The sequence below is a fragment of the Bubalus bubalis genome, chromosome 18, assembly GCF_019923935.1.
Source record: "Bubalus bubalis isolate 160015118507 breed Murrah chromosome 18, NDDB_SH_1, whole genome shotgun sequence".
Lineage (NCBI taxonomy): Eukaryota > Metazoa > Chordata > Mammalia > Artiodactyla > Bovidae > Bubalus > Bubalus bubalis.
This window is the reverse complement of record NC_059174.1, coordinates 54,732,336-54,752,605: the sequence shown is the minus strand read 5'-3', so window position 1 is coordinate 54,752,605 and position 20,270 is coordinate 54,732,336. Positions and strand designations below refer to the sequence as shown.

General features: G+C 54.3%; 3 protein-coding genes across 7 annotated transcripts in view; 2 read left to right on the top strand and 1 right to left on the bottom strand.

The window, feature by feature from the left end:
• Positions 1-10,025, bottom strand: part of LOC102410181 (galactoside 2-alpha-L-fucosyltransferase SEC1) — a 29,179-nt gene extending 19,154 nt beyond the window's left edge. The window contains exon 1 of one of the 2 annotated variants that reach the window (XM_044930837.2): positions 8,580-10,025. The gene's annotated coding sequence lies outside the window, so the exon portion shown is untranslated. Of the gene's footprint in view, positions 1-5,383; positions 6,797-8,579 lie in introns of those variants that run through there. The other variant, XM_006040956.4, reaches the window with a different exon arrangement.
• CA11 (carbonic anhydrase 11) lies at positions 6,869-13,011 on the top strand. The gene is made up of 9 exons (XM_006040955.3): positions 6,869-7,378; positions 7,466-7,540; positions 8,306-8,448; positions 10,276-10,461; positions 11,046-11,141; positions 11,289-11,361; positions 11,476-11,630; positions 11,909-12,074; positions 12,882-13,011. Exons 1-9 carry the CDS (start codon positions 7,312-7,314, stop codon positions 12,905-12,907), a joined length of 987 nt encoding a protein of 328 aa, XP_006041017.1. The 5' UTR covers positions 6,869-7,311; the 3' UTR covers positions 12,908-13,011.
• A 364-nt stretch (positions 13,012-13,375) lies between these two features.
• Positions 13,376-20,210, top strand: LOC102410968 (D-box binding PAR bZIP transcription factor). Of its 4 annotated transcripts, XM_044930835.2 has the most exons (5): positions 13,377-14,164; positions 15,036-15,141; positions 15,301-15,446; positions 16,938-17,149; positions 19,732-20,210. In XM_044930835.2, the coding sequence occupies exons 1-5, from the start codon at positions 14,026-14,028 to the stop codon at positions 19,945-19,947; spliced, it is 819 nt and encodes a 272-aa protein (XP_044786770.1). In that variant the 5' UTR covers positions 13,377-14,025; the 3' UTR covers positions 19,948-20,210. The 4 variants fall into 4 exon arrangements, with proteins under 4 accessions (XP_006041022.1, XP_044786770.1, XP_044786769.1 ...); XM_006040960.4 differs by having other exon boundaries at positions 13,376-14,164; positions 15,036-15,446; XM_044930834.1 differs by having other exon boundaries at positions 14,021-15,141.
• Positions 20,211-20,270: the final 60 nt, after the last annotated feature.

The following is a 20,270-nucleotide window of genomic DNA, read 5'->3' as shown; positions in this document are numbered from 1 at the left end:
ATGTCAGAGGGTTTTCTAAGTAAGAAGAGTTCTCTGTTTCAGAAATCGCTGGATGCCTTATCTTGCTCTTTCCATCCTTTTCTGAAGAAATTGAGGCTCTCAGAGAGACCACCTTGAAATGGGGGCAAGGATTGAAATCCCCATGTGTTCGGTTTGGCTGGAATCCTTAACCACCTCTTCTATAAAGAAACTGAACAAGAGAGGCTGGGAATCTTAACAAACATCACACAGCAAGTAGCCAGTATTCAGACTTAGTTCTCTGAGCTACCCAATCAGTAGCCACTGCCACATTGGTACTTGGTGGCTAACATATCAGACAGCGCAGATAAAGAACATGTCCACTATCACAGAAACTTCTATAGGATGGCATTGCTCTAGAGGTGATTTTCATGAAACTCATGGACTCTGGAGCCAGACTGCCTAGGTTCAAATCCCTCTCTGTCCCCTAAGTTTTCCCATATGTAAAATGGGAGTGGTGATGATGATGATAATAGGAAATAACCCACAGGGCATATTATGAGGATTAAATTAATTAACATGTGTATGTAGGGCTACCCCAGTGGCTCAGTGGTTAAGAATCTGCCTGTAATACAGGAGACACAGGAGATGTGGGTTCGATGCCTGGGTTGGGAAGATCCTCTGGAGGAAGAAATGGCAACCCACTCCAGTATTCTTGCCTGGAGAATTTTGTGAACAGAGGAGCCTGACAGGCTACAGTCCATGGGGTCACAAAGAGTCAGACATGAATGAAGTGACTGAGCATGCATGAACATGTAGGGACTTCTCTGGTGGTCCAGTGGCTAAGACTCCGAGTTCCCAATGCAGGTGGCCTGGGTTTGACCCCTGGTCAGGGAACTAGATCCCACATGCCACAACTAAAGATCTCTCATGCCACAACCAAGATCAAAGAGCTAGAGTTCTGCAACTAAGACCTGGGGCAGCCAATAAATAAATAAATACTTAATTTTTAAAAAGATGTGTATGTAATGAGCTTAAAATAGTGTCTGCACAGAGTAAGAGCTTTTGGAGTTTGTTTTCATGATTTAAACACCTGGTGGCCAGACATTCCCCAGGAGAGGTGAACCCAGAAGGTGAGATCACAGGTCAGGAGGATTTTTGCTGGGCTCCCCTGGGGAGTGGGAGTTGAGAGTTGGGGCAGAAAGGGCTGTGGGAACCACCCAGGCTCAGAGTCTTGTCCCGGCTGCCTCCCACCCAGGGGCTGGGGAGGTAGGAGATGAAAGTGAGGAACAGGGCGAGCCCCATATGTTCCTTATGACCCAAACTTTGTTCCCAGCGCCCAAGACGAATAGGCGTGAAATCCACATCTGGGCCCCACCTCCAGCCCAGCCATTCCGTCCTGCCTCTGGGCGCTGAGCCCAGTCTGTCTTGTTGCTATAATGAGGGCAGCACAGGTGGCTTCCAGAACTCAGAAGAGGCCCCTGCCTTCCACAGCATCATTGTTGGCTTCCTAGAAGAGCCGACTCCTAAAATGCATGTGAGCGGAGGACGAGTTTGCCCAGCAGAAGAGGTAGAAAGGCCAAGTTAGAAGTTACAGTTGTAATGGCTAGCACTCTGGGCTCTGAATCCAGTGATCTGGGTTCAAATCTCAGTGGAACCTGCATCCCTTGCTTCTTCCATGGACAGAGGAGTCTGGCGGGCTATAGTCCATGGGGTTACAAAGGATCAGACATGACTGAGCGGCTACACTTTCACACTTTCAGGAAGTCGCAGTTGGTGCAAAGGTCCAGAAGCCAGAGGGCCCAGTATGGTCAGAGAAGAGATCTGAGGCTGGAATAAGCGGTAACCAGGACATATGGGGCCTCTAAGACCAGACTGAGGGCCTGAGTTTTTTCCCCAGGGGCACTGGAGAGCCATGGGAGATTTATGAGCAGAGGAGGGGCGGGGTCAGCCCTATATGAGCAACAAACATGATATGGACAATTGTAGAGGTGGCTCCGTTCACTGGGTGAGCCCAGAGAAGGCCTTGAACCCAGACTGCAAGTTGGGTTCTCAGAGGAAGTGACATCAGAGGTAGGTCTTGAAGGACAGAGGAAGGAATTGGTCATGACTAGAAAGGTGGAGCGTCGGGGAATGTGTCCAGGGGTGCTGGGGAGATACGGGATGGCTGTGACTTGAGGAGAGGCAAGGTCACCTCTGGATGTAGAAGACTCCTCTGGGATCCCTAGAGGGTAGACTGGAGTGGGGGGGAGACTGGGGGTAGGGGGAGGGGTTGGAGAGAGGATCCTGGTGGGAAAAGATGCATTCTGAGCCAGGGCTGGGCTTATAGGGACAGAAAGAGGGTCAGAAGAATGTCACCTACACTGGGAAGACTTCCTTTTACCCCCACATAAGAAGAAATTTCTCTTACCCATTTCTTTTCTTTTTTAAATTAATTAATTAATTTGACTGTGCCAGGTCTTAGTTGCGACATGCAAACTCTTAGTTGCAGTGTGTAGGATCTACATGCATGCATTGGGGGTTCAGAGTCTTAGCCACTGGACCACCAGGGACGTCCCCTCTGCCTCTGTCTTCACAATACTATGGCCTCTGTCTAAAATCCCCCTCTGCCTTTCTTTTCTCCTTTTTGAAATTGAAGTATAGCTGATTTATAATATTGTGCTAGTTTCAAGTGTGCACAAAATGATTCTGTTTTGAGGGCAGGAAAAGGGGGTGATAGAGGGTGAGATGATGGTTGGATGGTATCATCAACTCATGGCATGGACACGAGTTTAAGCAAACTCTGGGAGATAGTGATGGACAGGGAAGCCTGGTGTGCTGCAGTCCATGGAATGGCAAAGAGTCGGACATGACTGAGCAATTGAACAACTATATATATATATGTATATGTATATATATACTTCTTCCCGATTCCTTTCCATTATAGTTTATTAGAAGATATTGAATAGGGACTTCCCTGGTGGTCCAGTGGTTAGGACTCTGCACTTCCAATGCAAAGGACACGGGTTCACTCCCTAGTCCGGGAACTGGGATCCTACATGCCTTGCAGCCCAACCAAGAAAAAAATATATATATTGAATATAGTTCCCTGTCCTATACAGTAGATCCCTGTTGTTTATCTATGTCTTTATTTTAAAAGAACATATGCAATTGGATTTAGGGTTCACCCAGATAACATGGGATGATCTGATCTCAAGATCACCATCTTAGTTACAACTGCAAAGACCCTTTTGCCAAATAAGGTCCTATTTACAGGTTTCAGGGAGATGTGTCTCTTTTGGGGGGGATGGGGGGCACCAGTCAACCCAAGACATCTTGGGTGAGTCACTTTCCTCTCTGAGCCTCAGGGGTTCTAACTGTATAATGGGGCTAATACCAACCCCCACCTCAAGGGGCAACTTGGAGGGTTAACAAAACCTAAGGAGTGCATGGTCCAGCTCCAGTGTCTAGGAAACCCTCAGTCAGAGTGGCTGCCGTTTCTTGCTGATTGATTTTTTCCATCAGAGCTGGGTTCTTCTGCCAGTCTCTTCCTGCCACTTCCCCGTTTCTCTGCACATATGTCTCGGTCATAATTTCCCCATCGTTCTTTGTTTCCTGCCTGTGTCATTTGGGGCAAGTCGCTTATGCCCTTGGAGGCTTGGTTTCCTCATCTGTCAAATGGGATAATAACTTCCTCCTTTTCATGAAGAGACTGTGATGATTACACGAGCGAGTCCTTAGAAAGTGCTCAGAACTTTGCCTGGTTCTTTAGCAGGTAAAGCAGGTGCTTTACCTGCTAGCTGCTGCCACTGTAATTATTATTATTATTATCATTGTTATTATTATTACTACTACTGCTTTGGTTTCCTTTATCTTGCCTCTGTCTTCCCCTTCTCAACACATTCCTGCCTTTCTGAATAAGGCAACCTCTAAGCCTTGAGGGTCATTGAAAGTCTGTTTCTCTCCCTTGCTGTCTCTCTTCCTCTCCCCACTTACGATGAGTTTATTTTACTTTATTTTTTATTTTTTGGGCCATGACATGTGGCATGCAGGATCTTAGTTCCCCAAACAGGGATCAAACCCACAGCTCCTGCAGTGGAAGCGCAGTCTTAACCACTGGACTGCTAGGGAAGTCCCTCTGTGATGGTTTTGAAAGAAGCCCACATTCTTTGATATCCCTCTGTTCAAGAGGAGGAGCTCAATCTCTTTCTCTTTGTTTTCCTAAGGTTTTATTTATTTTGGCTGCACTGGGTCTTTGTTTAGGACCCAGTGCAGCCAAAATAAATAACATTTTAGGGGGAAAAAAAAAAGCATCAATCCCTTTCCCTTTGAATGTGGGCTAGACTGAGCCGCTCACCTCCAGTGAATACACATCCGCGGCTTCCCTAGCGGCTCAGGCAGTAAAGAATCCGCCTGCAATGCAGGAGACTTGAGTTCAATTCCCGGGTTGGGAAGATCCCCTGGAGAAGGGAACAGCTACCCACTCCAGTATTCTGGCCTGGAGAATCCCATGGACTGTACAGTTCATGGGATCGCAAAGAGTCAGACACGACTGAGGGACTTTCACTTCCAATGAATAGAATAAAGAAGTGATGGTGCTAGGAATTCCCTGGTGGTCCAGTGGTTAGGACTCAGCGCTTTCACTGCTGGGGCCTGGGTTCTGTACCTGGTCAGGGAACTGGGCTCCTGCAGGCTAAGCAGCATGGCCAACGCACAAATAAAAGTGTGTGACTTTGGACATAGGTTACATAAGACACTGCTGTCTCTCCAGTCACTCGCTCTGAAGGGGAGCCGGTAGCCGTGTTGTGCCCCAACCAGTCCTACGGAGAGGCTCATGTGGTGAGTGTTAGTGTTCACAAGGGGCTCATAGCGTATAATTAAAATATTGCCACTGTGACTTCATCTCTTGTTTGTCAGGTCACCACAAAGGGCCATATTTCAACTATATGCTATATATATATAGGCTTCCCTTGTGGGTAAAGAATCCGCCTGCAATACGGGAAACCTGGGTTTGATCCCTGGGTTGGGAAGATCCCCTGGAGAAGGGAACAGCTACCCACTCCAGTACTCTGGCCTGGAGAATTCCATGGGCTGTACAGTCCATGGGGTCGAAAAGAGTTGGACATGACTGAGCGACTTTCACCCACATGAGCCCCTTGTGGACCCTAACATTGAGCAGCTGAGGCCTCTTGCCAAGGGCCGTGTAGGTGAGCTTGAAGGTAATCTTCCAGCCCCAGTCAAGAGTTTGGATGACTGCAGCCCTGGCCGATAGCCTATTGCCCCTTCATGAGAGACTGAGTTCTCTGTTGTTATCAGAGCCAGATCCACCCAACTAAACTGCTCCACAGTTCCCACCCCTCAGAAACTGTGAGACAATAAATATGTGTAGCTCTAGGCCACAGAGTTTCAGGGTAATCTGTCATGTGACAACAGATCATGAATATACCTTCCTTTCTTGTTTTCTCGGTGTCTCTCTCCACTTCCGGCTCTCCCAGGCGTGTCTGTCTCTCTCCATCCCAGTCCTTGCATGTCCATTTCCAATTCTCTGTCTCTGAATGCCTCTGTCTTTTTCAACCCTCTTTAGTCTTATCCTTCATATCAGTTGATCCGTTTCTGGGTCTCTCCCCCTACCTGGGTCTCTATCTCTGCCGATACCTTTTCCTCTACATGAGAGTCTCTCTTTACAGATAGATGTGCGAGGGTGTCTGCCTCTTTCTCTCTGTCCTCGCCTCTCTCTGCTGCTTTCTCTAGGCATGTGTTTCTATGTCTGTCTTCAGATCTCCTTTTCTGTTTCTGTCTCTCCCTGCACACCTCCTGCCTGGCGTCTTGCTCTTCCATCTCGAACCTGCTGTTTGAGGCACGTGCGTGCACTCTCTCTCTCTGTGGGTCTCTGCTTCTATCTCTAAGTTTGTGTGTCTATGTCTTTCTCTCTGTGTATCTCTTTCTCTGCCTCCATCTGTATCTGTCTCATTTTGTATTTTTTTTCCCCAGTCATTTGCGGGGCGGTGGGGGGCGGCGGGGGGTGGAGATCTCTCTATCTCTGCCTCCTCTATGTGTGTATCAGTTTCTGGATCTCTTTCATTCAAGGTATGGAAGTCTGTCTGTCTCTCCTGCCGCCATCTCCCCCTGCCCAAACCCGCAGCCACCCCACCCTGCCCTCTCTTCTCTACCCTGCATCTCCCTCCGCCCTGTCTCTCCGTACTGATCTCAGGCTTGCCTTCCCTTCCCCAGCCTCCACAGTTCCCTGACCTCACCTCTGTTCTCTCTTCTCTGCCTTCCCGGCTACCTCCTGCCTGGCTCTCTCTCCAAGTCTCTGCCTCCCTCTCCTGGTCAGCCGCCCACACCGCACTCAAGTCTCCCAGGGGATCCCCTAGCCGAGTTAAGGGAGCCCCTGGCGGAAGCCTGAGTGATGCACTGGGCGGGGGGCTGCAGGCAGTGATGCAGGCTCCAACCTGGGTCCCCGTGAGCTGAGGGAACCCCTGATCCTCTGGGGCCAGCAGCTCTGGGCGCAGAGACCTCGGGGACTCTCCCAGCTCCACCTTAAGCGCCCCCCCTTCCCTCTTCTGCGGAGGATGGAAACTGCCAGCTCTTGGGCCCCAGGTGTCCGGGCCACCCCCGCCCCCAAGGCCCCAGCGCATCTGGGAGCTGGGGATCAGCGCCCCCCCCCAACGACCCCTCCATCCTGCCCCTTGGGCGCCCCTACTCCATCCACAACAGCCCGAAGAGGAGGGTTCTCTGCTGTGAGAGCCCCCACCCCCACCCCCAAACAACGACAGAAAAATTAAATAACTGCAAGAGAGAGAAGAGAGGGAGGGGCAGGAGGGAGGAAGGGAGGAGAGAGACAGAGAAACAGAAGAGGCAGGAGAGGTGGGGAGGGAGAGAGGAGCTGGAGGCTGAGAGGGAGAGAGTGAGGAGGAGAAGAAGGGGAGAAGGGAGAAGGGAGAGGCAGGGACCGAGAAGGAAGGGAGGGAGGAGGAGGTGAGGGAAGCGGGATGGAGGGATGGAGTTAGGGGGCTTGGGAGAGCTTTTAATGAAAAGGGAGCGAAGAAGGGGAGTGTGCATCAGGAACCCAGAGGGAACCCAAGGGAGAAGGAGAAGGCAGAGAGAGGAGTAGGAAGATCGGGAGGTAGAGCGAGCCTGGAGGGCTCGGGAAAAGAGAGAAAGGGGAGGCAAAGCGAGGGAGGGGAGGAGAGACGGGAGAGGTGGGGGGTCTCAGTCCCCGGCTGCCTCGGTAACTGGGGAACTGGGACTCCCTGTAGGGAGGAGCAGAAGGCTGGAAGTCCTGGGAGGGGTTAGGGTTCCACAAAGAAGGGGAGAACCTGAGAGAGGGCCGGCCGGGACATTGGGAAGGGGTCACCCCGAGGCCTCTTGGGGATGGGGTCTGCAGCTCGTCTGAGCGCCCCTCGGGCGTTGGTACTCTGGGCCGCACTGGGAGCGGCAGGTAAGGCCTGGGTTTTGGGGCAGGAGCCTCTGAGGGAGGGGTGGGGTGGGGCGCCACGGAGAGGGGTGCAGGCTGCTCTCTCCCCAGCTCACATCGGACCCGCACCTGACCCAGAGGACTGGTGGAGCTACAAGGATAATCTCCAGGGAAACTTCGTGCCAGGTGCAGCCGGGGCGGGGACTCTGGAGTCTGGGCTGCCGGGCGCTTGCTTCCTGAGACCCAGAAGTCCCCTCCTTCTCGCCCGCCCTCCCCACGCCCCAGACCCGAGAGTCCTGGCCCCTTCCTCCCTCCCTCAGGAGGCCCAGCTTCTGAACCCGAGTGGCTCAGCATGGGACATTATACATGCGCATTTCAAGTAGTGAGTGGGAGTGACTGGAAGGTAAGAGTGTGGGGGTGGAAGAGTGTGTGTGTGTGTGTGTTTCCTGGGAAAGAGGCAGGTAGGTCCTGGCTCTTGCTGAGAACCAGAGGTTCAGTGGCCCCGTTCCCCCGCCTCCTCCTGCCCTCTCTTGCAACTCCTTCTTCCTACTTCATTCATTATCCGGCTGTGGGACAAGGAGACTGAAAGAACTACAACTCCCATGACCTCTAGGGCAGGCAGGCAGTGAATGGGTTGTTTGGCAGTCCCGGGGCCTTCTGGGAGTTGTAGTTTCTTCTCCCAATGACCATTTAAGATAGGTTTGATCAGAGACTTGGAGTTGTTAGGGGGGTAAGGTGGGGGCTCCTTAGGAAACGCCTCTAAGATTCTTCTAGGACCCGAGGATTCTGGATCCCAGCCCCCTCCTCCCTCAGAGCCAGGAGTCCAGATTCCCAGCCCCTCGTCTCCTGGGATCCAGGAATCCAGACGACAGCCTTCGTAGCGGGTCCCAGTCTAGGGATTCAGTCCTTATTTCTGACTTCCTTTTCTCCCTACCCCACCTCGGCTCCCAGGACCCCCCTTCTGGGGCCTGGTGAACGCAGCCTGGAGTCTCTGTGCCGTGGGGAAGCGTCAGAGCCCCGTGGATGTGGAGCTGAAGAGGGTCCTCTATGACCCCTTTCTGCCCCCTCTGAGACTCAGCACCGGGGGAGAGAAGGTAAGGACCCTGGTGGGAGGGGTTGCCGAATCCACTGGGGCGGGGCCTGAGTGGGGATCGGGGGTGGAGCTTTGAGTTGAGAGGCTAGCCTTGGGGGAGGAGGTCTACTCCGTGGAGGGGAGGCTACTTACACTCGCAAATGATCACCAATTCTTCCCTCCGCAAACATGGCTCCTAGTCTTCCCCTCTCTTAGAAGCAATGGTAAAACAGACCGTCTCCTGGGCGAGGCACTGTTTTCAAACTTGATGAATCCTCTAATCTTCACAGCACCATGAAATAGGTGTTACTATTATCCTTATTTTATGGATGCAGAAACTGAGGCACAGAGAGGTTAAGTTACTTACCTGAGGTCACACAGCCAGAGAGTGCCAGGGCTGGGATTCAGACCTCGGCAGCGTGGTTCCAGAATCCACACTCTTGCCCGCTTTGCAATATTACTTCTTTGGCACTCCCCGGTCACCCAACCAAAAGTCTCAGAGCTTCCCCATCCCATTTCCTCCCTCACTTCCGTTTCCATCCGTTCCCTTTCTAGTTTTCCTGCTAAATAGCATTTGATTTCTTGTCCCTCCACTGGTCTCACCATCATCTTGCATTGGGATTGATGCAAAGATGCTATAGCATCTTTGCTGGCCTGCTTCTCTGCCTCCTGCAACCCATTCTCCATCCCACAGATAGATGTTTAAAAACACAAACTGGATCATACCACTCTCTCCTACTCAAAATCTTTCTGTTAGGATAAGTAATGACAGCATACACTTACACAGCACTTAGCCTGTGCCTGGTACTGTGCCAAATGTGTTATATCTATTCAATTATTTAAATAAAAACACAGAATACCCCATCATTGCCCACAAGGCTCTGCACCACCCGGCTCCCATCACCACACTCTCCTTTGCTTACTGGGCTCTGGTCCCAGGCTTCTTCACTGTTATTAAAATAGGCCACCTCAGGGCCTTTGCATGGACTATTCCCCCTTCTGGAATACCCTTCTCCTTGCTCCTTGCAAATAACCCCTCCTTATCTTTCAGGTCACCATTCAAATGTCACTTCCTCTTGGAAGCCATTCCTGACACCCCACCCCTACTCCATTCTCTGGGTTTCCTTTTTTTTTTTTTTTTTTTTTGGCATGCTGCTTGCAACTTCTTAGTTCCCCAACCAGGGATTGACACCCAGGCCCCTGCATTGGGAGCACAGTAGTCCTAACCACTGGACTGCCAGAGAATTCCCTGGGTTTTCCATTTATTAGAACTCCCAGTGCTCCTCAGTGTGGGCATAGGATGTAATTAATTAAGCATTTACACTTAAATGATTCAGTATTTACTGTTTCTCCTTCATTTGAACAGAAGCTCCATGAGCCCCAGAGTTTTTGTCTACTTGCTCATGGCTCTCGCACTGGCATCCATGGCACATACTGGCAGCTCAATAAATACTTGTTAATTAAATTCACCACTATTGAGCACCTACCAAGGATCAGCCCAGATCCTGGAAAGACATTAGTGTTCAAACTATTCAGTTCAGTTCAGTTGCTCAGTCGCGTCAGACTCTTGTGACCCCATGGACTGTAGCACACCAGGCCTCCATGTCCATCACCAACTCCTGGAGTTTACCCAAACTCATGTCCATTGAGTCAGTGATGCCATCCAACCATCTCATCCTCTGTTGTCCCCTTCTCCTCCCGCCTTCAATCTTTCCCAGCATCAGGGTCTTTTCCAATGTTCAAACTATGCTGAATGATTAAATGGATATTGGCTGTGGGAAATGTATGAATGGAAAAGTCAGGAAAAGATTTCTCTGCATTCCCATGACCACCTCCACCTCCTCCACAGCTCCGCGGAACTCTGTACAACACCGGTCGCCATGTCTCCTTCCTGCCTGCGCCCCGGCCTGTGGTTAATGTGTCTGGGGGTCCCCTCCTTTATAGCCACCGACTCAGTGAACTGCGGCTGCTTTTTGGAGCACGTGACGGAGCTGGCTCTGAACACCAGATCAACCATCAGGGTTTCTCTGCTGAGGTGATGGCCGCTGACCTCTGACCCTTGACCTTCACTCTAAGTTAACCAAATTCCTCCCACCTCCTGCATGCATGCTCAGAGGCTCAATCATGTCTGACTCTTTGCAACCCCATGGACGGTAGCCCACCAGGCTCCTCTGTCCAAGGGATCCTCCCTGCAAGAATACCGGAGGGGGGTGCCATTTTCTCTTCCAGGGGATCTTCCCCACTCAGGGATCAAACTCACATCTCCTTCATTGGCAGGTGGATTCTTTACCACTAGGGCCACCTGGGAAGCCCTCCTCCCACCTCACCCTCCTCTTTTTTTTGTCCTTTAAAATTTTATTTATTTTTTAATTAAGGATAATTGCTTTACAGAATTTGGTTGTTTTCTGTGGAACATCAGCGTGAATCAGCCATAGTCACCCTCCTTTTCATGCCTCATCCCATCTTCCTCCATAGAATCCACAGCCCGCCCCCCCCCCACCCTCCTCCACCTCGTGAGCACTAATCCTTAACCTGACTTGGAACCCCAAAGTTGCTCCCATTGCCCATTCTGCCCTCCCCTTCTTCCGGGGGACCCCACTCTCTGTGCTTCCCTCCTAGGTGCAGCTCATCCACTTCAACCAAGAACTCTATGGGAATCTGAGCGCCGCCACCCGGGGCCCCAATGGCCTGGCCATTCTCAGCCTCTTTGTCAATGTGAGCCCAGGGAGGGAGGGAAGGTCTGGACCTGGGGTCTGAGAAGAGGGAGCTAGGAGGCCCAGTCTCTGGGGTCCTAGGGGAGGAAGGGATTGGGGACGCTTGGATTTCTGGGTTCCTCTCTCCTCACTGCATACCTCCACACAGGTGGCTGGTAGCTCAAACCCGTTCCTCAGCCGCCTCCTTAACCGTGACACCATCACCCGCATCTCCTATAAGAGTAAATCCCTGGACACTGGGAGGGTGCGGGGGGGAGGTGGATGGGGGGTGGCTTATGCACATAGGGGAGTTCAGCAGGGGCACCCCTCTTCACTCTGACCTGATATTCCTGCAGATGATGCCTACTTTCTTCAAGACCTGAGCCTGGAGCTCCTGTTCCCCGAGTCCTTTGGCTTCATCACCTATCAGGGCTCTCTCAGCACCCCACCCTGCTCGGAGACTGTTACCTGGATCCTCATTGACAGGGCCCTCAATATCACCTCTCTCCAGGTGACCCTGTCAGCCCAATTCCCCGCCCCCCCCCCCCCCCGCCTCCCTGCCACTCCCCAACCCGTTCCTTGGGCTGGGTGTCCCCTTGCCTCACCTACCCTTCTACCCTCGCTTGACAAGGAACTGGAAGGGATTCGAGGGTCCGACCGCCCTGGGGCTGTCGGGGGCGGGGCTGAGCAAGACTCCGCCCACCAGCCCCCAGGGGCGGGGCTTCCTGCCCGCTGCCTCCAGGGCCATTCATTACTCACTCCCAGTTTCCCACCCTGTTTCCGTGGCAGATGCATTCCCTGAGACTTCTGAGCCAGAATCCTCCGTCCCAGATCTTCCAGAGCCTCAGCGGTAACGGCCGGCCCCTGCAGCCCTTGGCCCACAGGGCCTTGAGGGGCAACAGGGACCCCCGGCACCCCGAGAGGCGCTGCCGAGGCCCCAACTACCGCCTGCACGGTATGATGCAGTCTGCAACCCCTTCCACGTCTTGGTCTAACCCACCTATGTGTCTCCCCTTGATGTTTCAATATGATGCAGTCCAACCCCTCCCTTGCTGCTTCTGTGTGACCCAGCCTCCTGAACTCTCCCTCGCTCTTTCTCCCTTTGTGTCAAAATGGTACAGCCCACCTTCCTGTCCTAGACCATTGCAAGTCCGTGATTTGCAGTTCTTCACTGCTTGCAACTTGCAACTCGGTGTATAACCCGAGCCCCCTAGTTTCCTTGTGGTAAGATCTTGTACTGGTCCATGGTTCTTATAACTACGGCTTTCCGAAATGGTACAGCCCAGATCCTTTCCCCTGTTTTCATGTGGTACAACCCTATACTGTTCCATAATCTGGCACGTCCCTTACTGGAAAAAAAAAAAAAAAAAAAACCAAACCAACGTGGTACACTCCCCTTCTCCCCCTACTGCCTCCTCGTGGTTCAGTCCCGTGATCTAGTCCACCTCGCTGGCTTCTCAACATGGTACAGCCCAGACCTCCCCATGAATACCTTCACGTAGTTCAGCCTAATGCTGAAACTGGATGTCCCTATTCCACCCTCCTGCTGCCCCGCTATGGTTCAGCCCAGTGCCAGGCAATCTGGCCATTTTCCCCCAGCTTCTCAACCTGGTACATTCCGATTCCCCCCTTTGCAGCCTCCCTGTGGTAGAGCCCCGCTTGGCCCACACCCACCCGCCCCCTACCCGCCCCTTGCACGCCCTCTGCAAGGTCCATCCTATCTTGCCCTAAACTAACGTCCTCTACCCGTGTCATCTTACAGTGGATGGTGCCCCCCATGGTCGCTGAGACTCCCCATCGAGGACTGCGCCTGCCTTTCCCAAGCCTCCCCACAAGGGGAGGGGAGTCACCCCCAAAAACAAAGCTATTAAAGGGACAGAATACTTCCTGTATCTCAGTGGTCTCATTCTAGGCACGGCGGGGAAACATTTGGGTACTAAAGAATAGTAGCCTTCTTCTAGAAACCATCTGCCTCTTCCTAAATCGCACTAGTCGGGTTTTTGGCTTCCGGGTTCCAGAAAGAGTTTCTTGGATGTGTGGCTCCTTTAAGCAGCGCTTCTCCCCTCCCACCCAATTACCCACCCTCCCAGGCAGGCAGCACGCGCAGAGCCATGTGCTTCCCCCTCCCGTCTGCCTCATTGGCCCGAAGTGGGTCACGGTCCCGCCCCCAGAGCCATCTCCCATTGGGTAAATGTAGGTCAGGGTCCCGCCTCCCTCCAAAAGGCAAGGTAACTTCACGCTCTGAGCCCTTCTCTCGCACTTCTGGGCCTTGGCGGATCCAGGGGTCCCATTGGCTGTGCGTCTCGAGGGGTCAGGACGCGATTGGCCCGCGCTTTCAGCTGGAGGGAGGCACGCGGCTGGGGTGCAAGGCCAGAGTCGGGTGGGGGCCGAGAGGAGGGGTGCGCTCTGTGGCGTCGGGTGTTTTGGTTTGGCTTTTTTTTTTTTTTTTCCGCGAAAGAAGTTTGCTTTGGCCACGCCTCAAGGCAGCCGCCTCCCTCTGCCCTCTCCCCCGGCGGTCCGCGCACACCTCTCGGTGCAGATTGCAAAGCTCCTTCCTTGGGGAGAGCTGCAGATTTTGCAAGAGCCAGGCTCGCCCACCATATAGAAGGAGCGCCTTGTGTCCCCCTGAACTCTCAGTTGCAAAGAGCCGGCCGCCTGATTTGATCACCCCCTCACCCAAACTGTATGCTCTTCTGGGACCCTCTTGAGTTGCACGTTTCTGCACCGAGGACTGCAAATCCCCGTCGCTCCTAGGATTTGCAGTATTCTGGATACTGGAGGCTTGCAAGCTACGCTCGCCCGCCTCTGGGCAGACACTTGCCCGAACCATCGGAGTGTGCCGCTGACTGGCAAGCCAGCTGTTCGCCTCTCCATGAATCCGTGAGCCTGCGGGCAGGTGCCGGGCGATGGCGCGGCCTGTGAGCGAGAGGACCCCGGCCCCCCTGCTGCTGGGCGGCCCGACTGGAGCCCCCCCTGGTGGGGGAGCGCTGCTTGGGCTGCGAAGCCTTCTGCAGGGGACCAGCAAGCCCAAAGAGCCAACTAGCTGTGAGTTCTAGCCCCCATTTCACCCAATTCAGACACCGTACTCCCTTAGGGACTCAAGTGCGGGGAGGGTCCCAGCTACCTTTTAAGTGCCAAGAGTCCATCCTCTTTAAATACCTAAAGTCCAACCTTTAAATACCCCGATACTTAGGTGTTTAGACCCCCTATCTCCCAGGACCCAAAAGTACCGGCCCTCATGCCAGTCCACCCCGAGGACTCAAGACTCTAGGCCCCAGCCCCGTCTTCCTTTTGGTTTCGAGCGCCTGGACCCCTAGGGTCCAGGGAGAAGGGAGGGGGTGTGTCGAAGACTCACACGGTTGTTACACGGGCTTGGGCGGGGCCTCCTGAGGTCACATGGCGTCTAGGGATGAGGAATGTGCCCCAGGAATAGAGCCCCTTCCTGCCCCCTTAAAGAGTGTGGAGGCGGGGAGAAGGGGGTGCTGTGCGCTGGGTGTGGGGGGCAGGGGAGGGGGTTGTAGATTACAGAGGAATTACAGAGTTGTCATTTTTTTCTCTCACCTGCCCAACCCTCCACCTACCTCTGAACTTCCGCTCCCCTTCCTGGGTCTCTGTCCCCGTCCCTCTTTGCATCCCTGTCCTCGGCTCTTTCTGAGTCTCCCCCGCTCTCCTGGTCCACCGTCCCCGTCTCTGTTCTTGCTTTCTGGGTCTCTCTTCCTCTCTGAGCCTCTATCTCCTCCTCTCTCTGGGTCCTTGCTCTCGTTCTCCCACCTCCTTTCTGTGTCCCCGCTCTCTGGATCTCTGCGGTGCGGGGATCTACCCCCTTGTTCCTCGCGTTTCTCTCCACTCGGAGTTGATTCTTCATCTCGATCTTCCTCTTCCTCCCCACCCTGCTCTCTCTTTCCCTGGCCTGCAGGTCTCCTGAAGGAAAAGGAGCGCAAGGCGCCCCCGCCAGCAGCAACAGTCCCCGGGCCGGGCCTGGAGACGGCGGGCCCGGCAGATGCTTCAGCTGGGGCGGTGGTGGGCGGCGGGTCCCCTAGGGGACGCCCGGGGGCTGCGCCCGGCCCGGGTTTGTTGGCGCCGCTACTGTGGGAGCGGACATTGCCGTTTGGCGACGTGGAGTACGTGGACCTGGACGCTTTCCTGCTGGAACACGGGCTTCCTCCCAGCCCGCCGCCCCCGGGCGGCCCGTCGCCAGCGCCCTCACCGGTGCGCACTCCCGCGCCCTCCCCGGGGCCCGGCTCCTGCGGCTCGGCCTCCCCTCGCTCTTCGCCCGGGCACGCCCCCGCCCGGGCTGCCCTCGGGGCCGCCGGCGGCCACCGCGCAGGTGCGACTGCGGGGGCGAGGCAGGGCCGCGGTTGGGCGGGGCTTGGGCTCCAGAGGGCGGGGCTGTGCCACAAGGGTTTGGGACGGTGGGACTGAGGCTGCATCCCCGAAGTCCGTGACCTCTAATCCGGAGACGTCGAGGGAGGTGTCCAGATTTTGTGTTCCCTAATAGATCAGGGAACTGGGTCTCCCGGACCTATAGGAGATGAGGGACTTGGGACCCCAAGTTCCAGGAAGCCTGCCCAGTGGTGAGGTCGTGTGAACTTTTATGTGGGACGTGAGGACAAAGGGTCTGGATACTCGAGGAGTCGGGACTGAGATCCCAGAACACCGGAGTTACTTACCGGAGTTTATTCTGGACTGCGCCCTAGAATCTGGGCCCGCAATCGGTGCGACTGGGGTAGGGCCGGAACTCCTAGGCCCTCTGCGAGCGAGAAAGACAAGGGCCGGCCACAGACGCACAGACGTGTTTCTCCAGGGCAAAAGGGACTGCTTCCTCGGTTCCCATAGTGGAGAGAGGGGGGCGCCCCGGATTCCGGGAGTCCTTCAGAAGGGATCGCCATCCTAGGTCTTTCATTGACTGGGGCAAGGGCTGAGCTTTCTATATTCCTGCAAGAGGTGCCCTGGGGTCCCCGAATCTTGCTTATCCTAGTGGCGAGAATGTCTGGGACCTGAGAATATAGAGGGGGGCCGTCCTCGAGTGTTCCCTAGAGAGCAGAGGGAGCAAGAGGAAAGGTGGGCACCCTGGGGTTGCCACGGGCTGACAGCGGGTCGGGAACTCCCGGACACACCTGATGCTGGCCCTGACCTCCCGGCAGGATTAAGGCCCTCCCCTTCCCAGCCGCACATTCCCGCGCCACGTGAGTCCTCCTCCCTGCTCCGTGCTTCGCGCACGCGCGATCACGAGGGAGAGGGCGGGACTGGAGAAACGTGAGGGCGCCCGTGGCGGCGGGGCTGGGGGTGGGGGCGGGAAGCAGGCGCCAGCACGTGACTCGGCCCTGAACCTGTGTCCTCAGTTGGCCCCGGCTGGCTCTCTCTTAAAGATACAGGCAGCCTTTACGCTTGAACCAACCTCATTATGCTTTCTCACTCTTCGGACTTAATAACTCTTAAGAAGCTAACTTGAAATGTCATCAGAACACTTTTCCCTGGGATCTAGGCTTTGGTCGGGGATTCAGTTAAGAAGGATAGGACTGTAGGAAAGAAGCTAACTCTAAAGTCCTGAGGCTTTTAGAAGCAGTGATCCGCGTTCTTGTGCTACTTAGGGCAAGTCACATAGGATTGGGCCTTGGTTTTCCTGTGTGACAAGTGGGAGTTGGTTTCATGATTGCTAAGCATCTTTGTGGCTTAGGGAATCTTCATATTTTATATTAGGGAGGTTAATCCCTGGTGGGCTTTATGTTTGATCCCATAAGGACCTTCCTTGGTAGCCTCTGGGGAACCCCTTCCCCAAGTAAATACGCCCTCAGGTGGCACATTCTGTTTCCCCAAGGCCTGACCTCTCGTGACACACCCAGCCCTGTGGACCCAGATACGGTGGAGGTGCTGATGACCTTTGAGCCTGACCCAGCAGATTTAGCCCTGTCCAGCATTCCTGGCCATGAGACCTTTGACCCTCGGAGACACCGATTCTCCGAAGAGGAACTCAAGCCCCAGCCAATCATGAAGAAGGCAAGGAAGATCCAGGTGCCAGAGGAGCAGAAGGTGAGCGTTGCTGGGTGTGGGACACAGGCTTGTGCATGCTGGCCCCACAGCCCGGGATGGCCCTCCCTTCACAGTCAGACCTGGGTTTCTCACCGGGATTAGCACTCACGTTCTTCCAACCTACAGCCAAGGACCATGGGCAGCTGCACAGGGGGCGGAGGTTTGGGCTTGAGATTTGTGAAAAGGAAATCATTATGGGACTCAGACTCAGCCAGCCCTGCTGGGACTGGTTTTACAGGATTGGAGTTTCTCCTATCAATTGGACCCAAAACCCTCACTGTGGCAGGCTTCAGGGTCTACTAGTCACTACACTTGATAAGGATAGCATCCCTTCGGAATGGGGTATCAGCTTGTTTCTTCTGAGCAGGCAGTTTGGCCGGGGTTAGTCCTTTAATCTCTGGTTTGGGGCATCCTTCAGGGCAATAGGGCTTCCCTGGTGATTCAGACAGTAAAGAACCCGCCTGCAATACAGGAGACCCAGGTTTGATCCCTGGGTTGGGAATATTCCCCTGGAGAAGGGAATGGCTACCCACTCCAGTATTCTTGCCTGGCAAATTCCATGGACAGAGGAGCCTAGTGGGCTACAGTCCATGGGGCCGCAAAGTGTCGGACACAAGTGAGCGACTTTCACTTTTTCAGGGCAATTGCATCTGCCTAGGATGAAGGCTTTGCCAGCCCCTCTAGGCCTTGTTTTCTGGGCTCACTGGTGAGAGGCCTCAGGTTCTCATTTGCAGCCAGGGCCACATTCCGATCTGAGGTTTTTGGGGCAGTAACTGCATCTCTCTAGCACTTTGTCTTTGCCAGGCCTGGGGTCTTCCCTAACAAGGGGTGCCTGGGCCTGGTCTCACAGGACCTTGCCATGTCCTTGTGTAAGACACAACTACTTGAACCAGTGAGTGAGGGCGTGTGTGTGTGCGAAGTCACTTTAGTCATGTCTAACTCTTTGCGACCCTATGGACTGTAGCCTGCCAGCCTCCTCTGTCCGTGGGATTCTCCAGGCAAGAATACTGGAGTGGGTTGCCATGCCCTCTTCCAGGGGATCTTCCCGACCCAGGGGTTGAACCCACGTCTCTTAGGTCTCCTGCGTTGGCAAACAGGTTCTTTATCACTAGCACCACCAGAGAAGCCCAGTGAGTACTGGCCTGTAAATCAAATCTAGACCAGTGGTTTCTCCTGCCACAGGGCTCTATTGTTAGGAACTGGATTTGTCCTAGCAAGCAGGGACTAGGCTTTAATGGAATGAGGTTGGGCATCTTTCAGAGCTCTGGATGGTCCTTGTTACTAAGGAGTGGTCCTCCCTCACAGCCAAATTCAAGGACTGCTGCTGCTGCTGCTAAGTCGCTTCAGTCGTGTCTGACTCTGTGCAACCCTATAGACGGCAGCCCACCAGGCTCCCCTGTCCCTGGGATCCTCCAGGCAAGAACACTGGAGTGGGGTGCCATTTCCTTCTCCGGACTGGAGAATTCTAAACATGATGGTATGGGAAGGTCTCGGGACAGACCCTTTTGCATCCAGGGCCTGTTGGGAGGAGGCAACTCTCCGGCCTCTATGCAAAGCCAGTGGGTCAGAGGGACTTCCCTGGCAGTCCAGTGGTTAAGACACGGAGCTCCCAACACAGAGGGCACAGTTTTGGTTCCTGGTTGGGGAACTAAGATCCTGCATGCTGCACTGTGTGGCCAAAAACAAGACAATAATCGAGCCAGTGCATCAGAGACTGGCTGTGGTCACTGGGACCACTTACACCTCACTTCCGGAGAAAGCAATGACACCCCACTCCAGTACTCTTGCCTGGAAAATCCCATGGATGGAGGAGCCTGGTAGGCTGCAGTCCATGGGGTTGCTGAGGGTCGGACACGACTGAGAGACTTCACTTTCACTTTTCACTTTCATGCATTGGAGAAGGAAATGGCAACCCACTCCAGTGTTCTTGCCTGGAGAATCCCAGGGACGGGGGAGCCTCATGGGCTGCCGTCTATGGGGTCGCACAGAGTTGGACACGACTGAAGCAACTTAACATACCTCACTTTTGTTTGCTGAGGAGGGATAAGATCACCTTGGCAACCAGGTCAGAAGGGCCCAGGTCTGAGAGGTTTTTATGGGACACCAAACCCCATCACTAGGAAGCTGAGCAACCAGGATCTGAAAAGGTGATGTATAGGGCTTTTCACTAGGAGACACCCTCAGGCCCTGAAGGCCTTGTTGCTAGGGAACCAGTATCCTTAGCAAACCGGGAGCTAACTGCAGGCTTTTTGTCAAGTGAGAAAACCTTGGGTCTGCTTTGCACAGTGGAGACTATAAAGCTCAGTTGCTTAAGGTAGGAGGCTATCTCCTGCCTTAACTGTTGCCATGGGTCCACTTTCCTTAGCAACAAGGGCCCTAGGCAGCCAGACCCTTGGGTACCCATCCATCCACTGGAGACCTAGTATCCTTTCGGCTCCACTGCTGGGCGAGAAGCAGCCCCCTAGGGTGGTGGGGGCTCTTTTAGCTCTAGTCTGGTCCCAGAAGGCACAAGCAAAGCTGTTCCTCCCTTCTGTCGCTGGGGTTGGGCTCCTCTGGACCTCAGTGCTTTCCTGCCCACCCAGGACGAAAAATACTGGAGCCGACGGTACAAGAATAACGAGGCAGCCAAGAGGTCCCGCGACGCCCGGAGGCTCAAGGAGAACCAGATATCGGTGCGGGCGGCCTTCCTGGAGAAGGAGAACGCCCTGCTGCGGCAGGAGGTGGTGGCCGTGCGCCAGGAGCTGTCCCACTACCGCGCTGTGCTGTCCCGATACCAGGCCCAGCACGGAGCCCTGTGAGGCCTCCCCCACCCTCCAGGCGGAGCTCTCCTCCGCCTCGCTCAGACTTGTGCCCTGACACCCTCTTCCTTTCCCTGCCCTGTGGCCCATGGGCCGGCCAACTGGGTGCCCCAGGGACGTGATGATGCAGATAAATACATTTATATTTTTAAGAAAAAGCGAGCCTCCCCGCTCCCTCACGGGGGCGGGGAGGGTCCTCAGTGTGTCCCCCATCCTCCCACCGCCTCCGTTAACACAATCCTGAATAAATCTTGAGAACCCCAGAGCCAGCTGTCGTGGGGGAGGAGGCAGCTCCCTGGCCCTAGTTAAAGGCCAGTGGGTCA

Bases quoted from the DNA above. Each gene is read 5' to 3' on its own strand.
- LOC102410968 (XM_006040959.3), top strand. From the start codon at position 14,516: ATGGCGTCTAGGGATGAGGAATGTGCCCCAGGAATAGAGCCCCTTCCT. The intron at 15,447-16,937 runs GTGCGACTGCGG...TGTTTCCCCAAG, and splicing joins CGCCGGCGGCCACCGCGCAG to GCCTGACCTCTCGTGACACA. The intron at 17,150-19,731 runs GTGAGCGTTGCT...CTGCCCACCCAG, and splicing joins AGGTGCCAGAGGAGCAGAAG to GACGAAAAATACTGGAGCCG.
- CA11 (XM_006040955.3), top strand. From the start codon at position 7,312: ATGGGGTCTGCAGCTCGTCTGAGCGCCCCTCGGGCGTTGGTACTCTGG. The intron at 7,541-8,305 runs GTGCAGCCGGGG...CTCGGCTCCCAG, and splicing joins CCAGGGAAACTTCGTGCCAG to GACCCCCCTTCTGGGGCCTG. The intron at 12,075-12,881 runs GTATGATGCAGT...GTCATCTTACAG, and splicing joins CCCCAACTACCGCCTGCACG to TGGATGGTGCCCCCCATGGT.